Below are 13,226 nucleotides of genomic sequence, written 5' to 3' on the forward strand. Positions count from 1 at the left end.
AACTAACAGTTTAAAATTATATACATGATATATTCTTTATAATATTATTTATGTATATATATATATATATACATAAATTAAATGTTAATTAATTTACTGAATTAATGTTTATGTTATGTTATATATTTTTTTAATTAAAATTTAAAATATTATACAATTTATACAATTAAACAAATATTATACAATTTTTTAGCAAATGGAATTTGAATGGGTACTTCATGAAGAAGTTCATTCTTCATTATCACAACTAAGGAATATTTTAATGGTATGTTAAAGACATATAACTGGATTTTAATAAAATTATTAATAAAATAATTAAAGAAATAATTTCTATTTTTTATTAATTATTTTATTTTATACTATAGGAATGTGCACAAAGATTTCCATTAGCATTATTTGGCAATGATCAACATAATAAAACGGACAGATTTGTATTTGCTGCACCACATGATCAAGTAAAATGTGTAGCTGTTTTAACTGGTGACAGTATTACAAATGCAGTAAGTATCAATTATTTTTCTATTTTGTAATTAATATTAATATAATTAATATATCTTTAAAGCAAAATAATTTTAAATATTATATAGTGTAATATGTAGTATAATTAATTAATACAATTAATTATATTTTATAATTTAAAGAAACATATTTATAGGAAGTTAATTTTAAAATACAACGTCAGCAAAATATTAATATGAGGACAAGTATACAAACAGAACATCCTTGGAAATTACAACAAATACAAGATGCTGCTAATCATTTACAACAAGCAATTGCTCACATAGATAATGTTGATCGACATTATCCTTTTAAAACATCTGATGAAGTTATGCATGTATTAGGAAATATTCTTGGTTGTCTTCAACGCAGTCGTACTAGTTTAATTGTTCCTAGAAAGAAAACTATTGATGATCTGATTAAAAGTCGTAATATGGTGAGTGAATATTTTTGGTAAATATTTAATTACAATATGATATTTCATGTATTTATTATCATTTCTAAATATATGAAAATGATTAAATAATATAAAACATTTAGAACAAATAAAATACAATTTTTATTTCAAAATTTTCAAAAAATTATACTCAATATTAATTTTAATTGTAAGATATTTACATAATTCATATATCTTCATATAAGTTGAATTTTTTTATTACAGAAATCATTAAATCCTAATCTTCCAGAGAATTTGGCTATTAGTTTTTATATCCAAAGTTATAAATTGGTCTTAGCAATATATCAATTGGAAAATGCACATGGAAGTGTTAAATATGAAACACAGCAAGCAGAATGTAGTGTTCCATGGTTAAATGATGCTTTAGTATTGCTTACTATAGCATTACAACTTTGTCAACGATTAAAAGATAAGGTTAGTTTATCTATGTTTTTTGATATAATATTAAATCCTCTTTCTTAATTTTATTTAATATATTTTTTAGATTTGTGTTTTTTCCCAATACAAAGATTTTACAGTTGGTTCTCATGTTCCTTCTACAGTGGGTTGGTAATAAAAATATATTTAAATAATCATTAATGTAAAAATTAGTTCCGTATATATATTAGAATATCTCATTTAATGCTCTGGTAGCATTTTTAAATTTCGTTTTTATAAATGAAATTTCGTTCTGGAAATATTAATATTAACATTAAATATAACATTAATATTAAAAGGTTATATTAATTTGAAAAATAAATTTTACCTAGCATATTTTACACAAAAGAAATTCTTGTATATTAATACAAGATCTGAGACTTATTGTCATTTATTAAATATTTTAGTAATTAATTATGTCCATCTATTTCTTGATTTTTTCTAATAATTTTTTATTGAATTAATTAAACATGAAATAATTAAAATTTAGGTTTATCATATTTCCTGTGATTTTTTAGAATATTATAATAATTTTTTATTAGATTTTAATTTTTCGTTTTCAAGAAAATATAAATGAATTTAAAATTACTAACTTTAATTATTTTATGTTCAATTATTATTTTATTATTTTAATTATTTATTTACCAAAGAAAATACATTATAAAATATAAAATATACATTATCATGGTATGACGTTCCTTTCATCATACTATATCTATGTATTTGTATATAGATATTTGAAATAGTATTAAATTAACATAATTATTAATTAAATTATTCTAATTAATATTGATCAATTAATTAACTTATTAATATTGATTGTTATTTATAATTAAAAAATATCCAATTTATAAGATTTTTAATATCATTATATTATAAATATATCAGTTTTTAATGTTAAAAACGATTGTTATATTGAGTTAAGTGGAACATTTTTTATTCTATTTTTTAAATATTATTCTATGTTTTAATGAATCAATGTATAATTTTACATTTAAATTTTGTATTTTATACTTATTTTCTATTTACATTTTTTTGTTCTCTTATTATTATTTATGTTCTCTTATTGATATAATATATATAAACAAGTGAAATAATCTAAATTTAATATAATATTTATTTTTACTTATTTTCCATATAACTCAATAAAAATTAATGATTATTATTTATTTTTAGTTATATATTTGAATTACAAATACTTTACTATATTAATTGATCAAAGTAATTATGTGTGAATTAAGAATTTTATTATATAAAGATAAATTATATTTTTTTCTTAAAATGTAAAAATTTTAATTATTGTTTTTAGTATTATCAATTAAAATTTATGCATTATATTATACAAATATTATTGGATAAATCACAAATTAAATGTAATTATTTTATTTTATTTACTCATATGTAAAATAAGAATAATGAAATGTTATAAATTTATAAATTTACAAGTGCTGTGGTTTTACATATTAAATGTTTACAATTTCAATTTATTTATATTATTTTATAATATATAAATAGTAATTTGTTTATATTATATAATATTATGATTAAATATGTGACATGAAATATAAAACAGTACTTAAGTAATTATTAAAATAATTCTGTATATTTATTTTTTGCAATTTATTTTTTTTTTAATTTGAAAATTAGTAAATATAAAGCAATTTATATTTTATAATATAATTTATATAATTTTTAATTATTAATTATTATGTTAATTTTTAATTATTTTAATTATGTTTATAATATTTAAATCAAAGAAATTAATATATGTAGATATTTCACACATATGTGTATTATATTTAAGAAAAATAATATACTTACATGTAATTTTAAATATTTTGAATTTAGAAATAATAAAAAATTTATTATTTAGGAAAGACAAAATTTTTACAATATTAGAAATTACAGTACATAATAGTATATTAGTATATATTATTCTTATTGCAGGATGTTAATTATTTGTATAATTAATATATATAAAAATATATAAAATTTATATATTTTTCATGTTTATAAAATTCCAATAAACAACAAAAATTATTAATTAAGTAGTGAAATGATAGAATAATAGAATAGAATAGTATCATAATAGAATAGTATCATGCCAAACAACACAATTTTTGAGAATATCATAATTTAAATGTTTTAAAAATTAGAGTTCACATAGTTATAATATATATAAAAAAAATTTATTAAATATTATATATAATTGTTAATCTTAGCTAAAATAGCATTAAACAATTTTTTTAATCTTTCATTATTGGAAATTGTAATCCATTAAAATATATTTGCTAAAATTCTTGCATGTGTTTTTCATGAATCAAATATTATTGTTGGGATTTTTGAATGATTTTTTCATATTTTTTCAAATATCTTAAATACATACACTGTCGTAGTAATCTTGAGGCATGACAATTAATAAGAAAAATGTGATTATATTATAATCAGTACTATTATTCTTAAAGAAAAATATCTATTAATTTTAGCTAATTTATAAAATTATTGGATTTATAATTATTATTGCAATATTATATTTTGCATAGAAATAATCATTTTGATTAAATTATAAATAATATTTTACAAAATTCTGAACAATTCATAATAAATTCTTCCCATAATATATCCTAATCTATTCTATAATAAAATCAAATAGGAAAAGTAAGTTTATTTCAATAATTGAATATAATAAAATAGTACAATCATATTAACATTATTTATTAAATAATTCTTTTTATCTAATTTTGTCTGAAGAATATATAATAAATTTTATTAAATAATTTAGTATCATTAAAGCGATTTATATAATAAGTATAGATAATAAGTTAAGTTATTGTAGATAATAAATTACTTACGTAATCAGTTTTTTCTATACAGTTATAAAAATTTATTGTAATTTTGTAGTACAAAATACATTGCAATATATATATAAAATTATATTTTATTTACTAAAATATAGCAAAATTTACAATTTTTATACAATATAATTTTATTACAATAATACATTTTAATCATCGAACATACTCATTACATTTTAATTTATATTTCAATTAATTTTATTAAGCATCAAAAATTCTAAAAAAAGTAAAGCGCCTGCGCAAGTATACATGTAAATACTTATATATAATAGAGTTTAAATATGTATGTATTAAGCTTAAATGACGTGAGCGCGCAGCAATTCGCGCCAGCGATGATGACAGCAGACGACAATTTACTTGATACGCATCATATCACTGTTAAAATTTCACACAATTTCTTTATTAAATTACATATCATTCTACTATCATATCAATGCTATAAATGAAAAAAATATAATTATATGTAAATAAAATATATTTTTAATGGTTAAAATTTGATGAATTCTTTGTGAAAGTGTTAAGTGTTAAAAAAAAGCGCACAACATGGAAGTATTAGATCCTAGTATCTCGAGAGATGATCAGCCTTTGTGTGTTAATGATTTTTTGGAAAAAGGTATATTTTTAATATTTTGTTATTATATTAATTGTACAATTTATTTTCATCTATATATAAATATTTTTTTTTAATAAATATGTTTATATTATTGTATCTTGAAGACATTCAAGGTTTCCAAAGACCTCGTAGCGTGGGAAGGCATTGTTTGGAAACAAAGAATTGATAGGGTGACACATAAATTATTCGCAATACTGTCAGCTGTCAAGCAATTTCTAAATGTTATTTTATGCGGATCATAGATCGGACATTCTGAAAACTTTTTAATGATTATTTTTCTTTTAAGAATGTATGTTATGATTATGCCTTAAATTTTTATTTATTTTTAATATATTTATAATATATAAATAAAAATTTTGCAATTAAGTATACAAATATATTAAAAACACATAATAACAAATGTCAAGAAAAAGAAAGAATCAAAAATTTTATAAAAAATTATCAGAAGATATACCAGGTTAACTCAAAATAGCATTATAATTAAAAATTAAGTTAAATTTTATATACTTTATATACTTACTTAAAAGAGAATTCAGAAAAGAATATTTAAATCTTAAATATTTGAAAAATTTAATTCTGTTACAAGTTTGTTAGCATTCATAATTTTCTAAATATTTTAATATAAATGTATATTATTTAATATTAAAAAATATATATATATATTAATATTAAAAATGTATATATATATTATAATATTATAATTTTAATCATATTTTAAGAAAGAAAGAAAGTTATATTATATAAAAATTGAATTAACAGTTACAAAAGAAGATAATGATTAAAATATTATATAGATTTTTAAATTTTTAAATTTATTTAGATTTTTAAATTTAAAATAATTAAAAATTTATGAAAGAATATAAGTTTTGTATATTTTTTATAATTATTAAATAATCAAAATCTTAATGAATTTAATTATGTAAAATTTTATTTTTAGTTACTATACCAGATATTCCACCTGATACAAAATCATGCATAAAAGCAAGGCATACATTAGGTTTTTTAGGATTTCTAGGATTTGCACTTGTGTATGCCATGAGAGTGAATTTATCTGTGGCTATTGTTTCAATGGTTAATCAAACAGCAGTACCACATGATGATGATAATAATACCACAGATGTTTGTCCTAAAGAAAAACCAATTAATGGAACATTTACACCAGTAAGTTTATTTAATAAGTTTATTAATTTATAACTTTAATTAATAAATTATTTTTAGCTAGTAAAATATATTTTATATTTTAATATATATTATATTTTATATGTATTATATTTTAATATGTTACAAATATTTTTTCATTTATATTAATCATATTTTTAATATTATATTAAATATATTTTTAACATACTATTTAAACATATATATTTTATATATATAATATAATAAAATTAAATGATTATTAAATAAGTACTAAGTTATATTTTATAATTTGATATATTCTATATGTGTAATATGTGTAATATTCTATATACATAATACTGATGTGAATCAAATGTTAACATTAGTTTTGTCTTTATCATCATTTTATTCATTTATCATTATTATTCATATAAACTTATCATTTTTAGTATGACCTCAACATGTTTTTTAACGCCTACATTTTCTGCTTTTATCTTATTATGTATCTGTGTTCTTTAAATACTTAAATATTAGTCAAGATATTTTAATATTATATGTTTCTAATATATTTTGAAAATAATATTTTAATTTATAAAAATTTTATAAGAATCTAATATAAATAAAATTAATTTTGAATTTTAAAAAAGAAAGTTGATAATTGCAATTATGTTAAAAAGTAATATAAATTTTCAAAGAGTGCAGGAGAATTTAATTGGGATGAAAAAATACAAGGTATTATATTGGGTGCTTTTTTCATTGGTTATGTAACTACAAATGTTCCTGGTGGTAGAATGGCGGAAAAATTTGGTGGAAAACTCATATATGGATTAGGAGTATTTCTGACTGCTGTATTGACTGTAATTAGTCCTTTTGCAGCTTATTTAGGATTGATACCATTCTTAGCTGTACGGGTAGCAGAAGGATTTACAGAGGTATTTTTATATTGAGATATTAGAGGTATTATTATATTGTAAATTAATACATTTGAAAAATTTAAAAAATTTTGTTTTTTTTATAAATAGGGTGTTACATTCCCTGCAATGCATAGCATGTTAGCACTCTGGGTACCTCCTTTAGAAAGAAGCAAATTTGCTGCTGTAGTATATGCAGGTAATTATTTCTTCTTTCATTATATAATAAATTTGATTTATCATATTTGTTTTTATGTAGGTGCAAATTTTGGAACTGTCATATCTTTACCAGTAAGTGGATGGCTTTGTTCATTAGAATTTTGGGGTGGATGGCCTCTTGCATTTTATTTATTTGGAGGGCTTGGTATTATATGGTATGCATTTTGGCTAATTTTTGTGTTTGATACACCTGCACAACATACAAAAATTGATCCTTTAGAAAGAGCATATATTGAAGCTACTGTAGAAAAGAAGGATGAGGTTTATTTCAATTTTAATAAATTAAATTTATATATTATAATGGATAAAATTTAAATTAATATATTTTATAACAGGATGATACAGGAGTTCCTTGGTTATCAATATTTACATCACTGCCCATGTGGGCTATAGCTATTACACAATGTGGACAATCATGGGCATTTTATACACTTTTGACAGAATTACCAACATATATGGATAAAATTTTGCATTTCGATGTACAACAGGATGCATTCTTTTCAGCATTGCCTTATTTAAGTTCTTGGTTAGTCGGTCTCGGTATTTCAAGTTTCGCAGATGCTCTCCTTGCCCGTCAGCTTTTATCTCCTTTAACATCGTTCAAGTTATGGAACACAGTGGCTTCATTAGGACCCAGTCTCAGTTTTATTGGTGCTATTTGGGCTGAATGTGATCGTATGATGGTTCTGATGATGCTTGCTGGATTAGGATCTCTACAAGGTGCAGTTTATGCAGGAAATCAAATGAATCATATTGCATTAGCACCTCGATTTGCGGGAACTCTTTATGGACTTACAAATGCTGCTGCAAATGCGTGTGGATTTTTAGCTCCATATGTTATTGGAATGATTGTTCAGGGACATGTTAGTATAAATACATGCGATTTTATATTTTTATAATTTTTATGTGTTATAAAAATATTAAATTTATTATATAATTATATTTTATCATGTATTACAGGAAACATTGGCACGTTGGCATACAGTATTCTGGTTAGCAGCAGGAATAAACATGGCAACTAATTGTTTTTATTTAATTTTTGCATCTGCCACAGAACAACCATGGAGTAGAGGTACTAGTTGATGACAAAATTTCGTTACACACGAAATATTTAATATGGAAAATAATTTACCATTGGATCGAATTGCGCTTAGTTCATTTTAGTTAATTTTTATAATATTGATCGCTTCTGTCATTTAGGCACAAAGTTTTTTTTTAATTTCAAGTTTGATATATATTAATAATTTCTTATTGAATGAAATATTTCAATCAATGAGTTATTATATTATTTTGGCAAAATAATACATAATTACATTAGCTAAATTAGTAATTAGTAAAAATTTATTTGCATCAGTATTAAATATTATATTAATGAAGTTCAAATATTGAACTTTGTGTATCATTCCAATGTTCACATGACAATATGACTTTTAAAGCTTTTATTTTTGATTTTTAATTTAATATAATAATAACTAGGTTTAAAAAAAGATGGATATAATCTAAAATTTATTTCTAATTTAGAAATAATTTAATTTATTTTAATCTCATCGAAAAATGTAAATTATCAAAATATTTTTTATATTTATAAAATGAAAAATATTGAAGAGTCTATATTCTTGTTTATATATGTAAGAGTTTTATATGTACATAAAAACAATCATTCATTTAAAATGATTGAGAATATAGAGAATATAGAGAATATATAATATAGAGCAGGATTTAATAATTTTTAAATGGATAATTGAATTTTTATTTTATAATTAAAAAAATGATAAACATGCACAGCTTTTGTGCAATCAAAATGCAAGATTATAAATTGTCTTTATATTTCTTATGATGATAGTGTAATAATAAAATGATTTATAAATAAAAAAATTTATAATAAAGAATAAATTTCGATATGAAAATTATAAAAATATTAACAAAAATAATATATATTATATCTATAGTAAAATCTTCTATGTTAAGAAAACAAAAAGATAATTTTATAAAGATAATTTTTATAATTAAATTTATTAGTAAAATAATAAATATAATTAAAAAATTGTTGTGTCCTTGAATACGAATATAATTAGGATTACATGGAGATTAACTTCAAAAGCAATATAAATTATTATAATTATAAAGAATTTTAGTTCATTAAATTAAATTAAATTAAATTAAATTAAATTAAATTGAAAAAGTTTGAGATATATATTGATCTTTATTTCCTTAAATGTATTATTGCAATGATTACTTCGGATATATATAAATGAAAATTATATAAAACGGAGAAATGGACAGAATATTTTCGATATTCGATAAATATAGATAAATTGTTTTTATCTATTTTATTGGATGTTTTAAATTATAACATATAATTATAATATAATCCTAATTTAATTCTTATGACACGATAAGATAATAATATAGTAATTTAGACGTTATTTTTTTTACAAAAAATTAATAAAATTTAAAGTAAATTATAAATATATTTATTTATACATAAAATGTCATAAAAAAAATAATTATTGCAAATAATTTCTGGTATAAAATACCATGTTACTATGTATTATATTGTAACTAGTTTTGTAATACATATAAATTAATTATAGAAATTATTTGAAAAATGTTTACACAAATAACATTTAATTAAAAAAAAAAAGTAAAAAATTTATACAAAATTTGTTCATATTTGATATGCATGTAATGATTATTATATCATATTTGACAAGTGAAAAAAAAAAGAAGCAATAATAACTATTTAATTTATATAAGCACTGATTTCTATATTTTTAATTAGTTTTAATTATTTTCATTATTTTTATGTCAAAAATAAAATGATTAATGCATGCATTATGATAATTCATGTAAAAAATGAATGAAAAATATCTTACTTTTTGAATTTTACAGATATACACACACACATATAGAAATGTAAAATATTTAAATAATGATAATAAAGAACAAAATTATATTTACAAAATAAATTATGCAATCTAGCTGGTCCTTAATGTATATATGCATGTATGTTATTTATTTTTCAATTACTTATTAAAAATGTAAGAAAAAAGTATAACAAAATTTTAAATAACAAAATTTTTTTAAAATTACTATCAAATTGTTTGATAATTTGAAAATTAATTTTATAATATAAAAATATAATATTAGCTTGTGCTTAAATCTTCCTTTTTCTTAGCAGTAAGTTCAAAAATCATATCTCGCATGCGACTTAAATCCATCAACTCTGCTTTCATTTTTTTAATTGTTTCTTCCTTTTCAGCAATATTTTTTTCATATGTATTTACTAATTGTGATAATTGTTGAGTTTCTTGTTTGAGTGCAGATATATCTTTTTGATTCGATTGAATTTCCGCAGTTTTTAGTTCTATTATCTATTTGATATTGAATATATTACATATTAGCAAATCTATTATAACTTGAATTTTTATGAACATACCTGATCTTTTTTATTTAATTGGTCCTGCATTTTAAGAAGTAATTTACTTAATTCATGATTTTTATTAGTCATTTCTGTAGTTTTTGCATCTGCATTTGAACATTCAACTTCCAATTCCTTTATTTTCTTAGTTAATATTTCAATTCTATTAATACTACTTTCTAATTCATGTTTATGTTGCACAAGTACTACATTTAAATGATCAATATTAGCAGATTTTTCTGTTACTATCTTTTTTAAACCTTCGATTTCCTATGAACATAATTTTTCTATTTTGAAGTTTTAACTTAAATTTTTATTTTATAAATTCATTATGATATCAACCTGTTTTTTTATAGTAACTGCTTTTTTACTTTGCTCTTCTGCTTCAGCAAGTTTTACAGTTAATGTAGATTTTACTCCTTCTAAACATTGTTGTGTGTCAAATAACATTTGATGTAAACGGCTTGATTCAGCTACTACTTGTGCCAATCTATGCTGTAAACTGGTTCCATGATTACTTGCTGCTTCTAAACTAGATTGCATAGCTCGTTCTGCATGTCTCATAACTGCTAACTTTTATGTTATAAAAATATAAAAAATATAAAATTATTTTATGCTTATAATAAAATATATTATAACAAAAATATACCTTATATTCATATAATTCCATCACTGCTGATGTAGTAATATCATTGATTTGATTTGATTCATAAGTTCTTTTCAATTTTGCTAAAAATGCATCAAGCCGTTCTTCTTGTGCGAAAGAAAACAGTGGAGCCATTTCATTATTTGCATTTATAGTCATTTTACTTCCAATATTTGTTACCATTCCAGGAGTACTTTGTACCAATATCAAAGGCTCCAGTTGCTTCATACAAAGCGCCACCGCGGAAACACTTGTCACACAAAAACATGGGATACAATTTGCGTGTGATAGTGAATTTGTCTAGAGTTGTCATCAATAAAAATTAAAATAATATGTTGCTAAAGTATTTAATTTTAATAGTGAAGACAGAGTAATGTTTTATTTGAGTGACAGTAAAATCTGTTAAAATCTTTGTGCTTTGATAAGTGATTAAAAAGTATGGTAGAAACCTACCATTCCTGGGGAAATCCTACAGTAGATGTCAATTGTAGGACTTTTTGTTTAACATCTGCATCACCAATAAATAATGCATGAGCCATAATCATTTGAATTTGTTTTTTTCTAAGCAACTCAGAATATAATGTTAACCAATTTGAATTATGAGCTGCTAAATCAGCAGTCAATGCTAATGCATGAATACATAAACTTGTAGTAGGATTCTAGAAAACATAATACCATATTATGTTTATTAAAAAATTATAGTTATATTTTAAGAATTAAAAATTTAGTACTTGAATAAAATTCCCTGGCCAATCATTAGTTGCATATGTTTCAGAATCTAACATTGCACTTAATAATTTACGTATCATTTGTTCATTCAAGGACTGCATTACTTTTGTCCTTAGTGTAGAAGTTTTAACCATTTCTTGAAATAATTGCATTAATTCTGCTAATTTTATTTCTCTTTCTAAAGTTAATTCACATTTTTCTTGAACTTCATCATTTTCTGAATTTATTATAAGCATTAAAACAGAAGCATCTAATTCTGCTAAGACCTCAGAGGATGATTTAGTGCGTCGTGCATCAATTACAGTAACTCTTATCAAAGCTAATGCTTTGGAACATACCTAATTTAAAAATAATTATTAATCTACAATAATTCTTATCTTTATTTCAAATGAAAATATACCTGTTCTACAGGAACCCAGGTCATAGCAGTTTTTACACATAAAGGATACAAAGACACTAAAGCAGATAATTTTAATTTTACTAAAGATGATAAAAATTCCATCATGAGAGCAACACATTCAGGATCTGCATTATCTTCCAATGTAGCCAATACATTTTCTACATCTCTATCATAACTTAACATAATAAAAAATGAAATTATTGAATGAAATATTTTATATCAAATAATATTGAATTGGAAATTATAAAATAACTTACTGTGAATATGTAAGTAACACAGCATGAGAATGCTCATTTTGTCCAACATCATCAAAAAAATCTATAATGTGTTTTAGCAATAAAACATCTTTTTGTTTCATTGCAGTAATAAGACTGCTGAATGTGACAGCAGCAAAATCCAAAATATATTTTTCTGAAATATTTGTATTTGTATGTTCTAATATAATTAATAGTTTACAACATTGTACACTGGTATTAACATTGCAATGTTGCAATTTTAACAAAGTACGTATAAATGCTTTTGTATCAATTGTTCTCATTAGTACATATACAGCTGGAAGATTTTTATAACAAAGATTCACTAATACACCCAATGAAAGTGCAATAATATTTTCTTCTTTAGATTGTATCACCCATTGTGTTAATATTGATATCAAATAAGGTAAATGAGCTTCTTGCCATGAAATTTTTATACCATATGTTAATTCTTGAAGTAATTTTAATACTCGTATTCTCTTTTCACTTGTTAAATTTGCCTATGAAATTGTTATACAAAAATATATTATATAAATATTAAGATATTAATATATTTAAAATTTTGATGTTTTATATTAGAATTTCATAAAATAAAATATTTAAAATATACAAATTAAAAAAAATTTAATATTTTTAATTATTGAAATAAAAAAATTTTATTATAAATTAAAAATATAGATCTCAAAT

The 13,226-nt window shown here is 21.0% G+C and overlaps 3 protein-coding genes across 5 annotated transcripts in view; 2 read left to right on the forward strand and 1 right to left on the reverse strand.

Annotated features, from left to right (window-relative positions):
- Nucleotides 1-1,724, forward strand: part of LOC102671279 (protein rogdi) — a 2,729-nt gene extending 1,005 nt beyond the window's left edge. For all 3 annotated transcript variants that reach the window (XM_006620322.2, XM_031512702.1, XM_006620323.2), the window contains 5 exons: nt 194-265; nt 366-500; nt 656-934; nt 1,160-1,369; nt 1,440-1,724. In XM_006620322.2, coding sequence (XP_006620385.1) covers nt 194-265; nt 366-500; nt 656-934; nt 1,160-1,369; nt 1,440-1,508 — 765 coding nt within the window. In that variant the 3' untranslated portion in view covers nt 1,509-1,724. The remainder of the gene's footprint in view (nt 1-193; nt 266-365; nt 501-655; nt 935-1,159; nt 1,370-1,439) is intronic.
- Nucleotides 1,725-4,520: 2,796 nt separating this feature from the next.
- LOC102672669 (sialin) lies at nt 4,521-8,197 on the forward strand. The gene is made up of 7 exons (XM_031512703.1): nt 4,521-4,840; nt 5,778-6,001; nt 6,655-6,891; nt 6,982-7,069; nt 7,130-7,350; nt 7,425-7,952; nt 8,050-8,197. The coding sequence occupies exons 1-7, from the start codon at nt 4,771-4,773 to the stop codon at nt 8,170-8,172; spliced, it is 1,491 nt and encodes a 496-aa protein (XP_031368563.1). The 5' UTR covers nt 4,521-4,770; the 3' UTR covers nt 8,173-8,197.
- Nucleotides 8,198-10,031: 1,834 nt separating this feature from the next.
- LOC102671629 overlaps nt 10,032-13,226 on the reverse strand; it is a 4,337-nt gene continuing 1,142 nt past the window's right edge. Inside the window, exons 3-10 of the mRNA XM_006620325.1 lie at nt 12,543-13,039; nt 12,286-12,460; nt 11,888-12,223; nt 11,610-11,815; nt 11,160-11,406; nt 10,853-11,083; nt 10,529-10,780; nt 10,032-10,463 (exon numbers count right to left, since the gene is read on the reverse strand). Of these exons, the coding sequence (XP_006620388.1) occupies nt 10,236-10,463; nt 10,529-10,780; nt 10,853-11,083; nt 11,160-11,406; nt 11,610-11,815; nt 11,888-12,223; nt 12,286-12,460; nt 12,543-13,039 (2,172 nt within the window). The 3' untranslated portion in view covers nt 10,032-10,235. The remainder of the gene's footprint in view (nt 10,464-10,528; nt 10,781-10,852; nt 11,084-11,159; nt 11,407-11,609; nt 11,816-11,887; nt 12,224-12,285; nt 12,461-12,542; nt 13,040-13,226) is intronic.

The sequence above is a fragment of the Apis dorsata genome, unplaced genomic scaffold, assembly GCF_000469605.1.
Source record: "Apis dorsata unplaced genomic scaffold, Apis dorsata 1.3 scaffold_502, whole genome shotgun sequence".
Classification (NCBI taxonomy): Eukaryota; Metazoa; Arthropoda; class Insecta; order Hymenoptera; family Apidae; genus Apis; species Apis dorsata.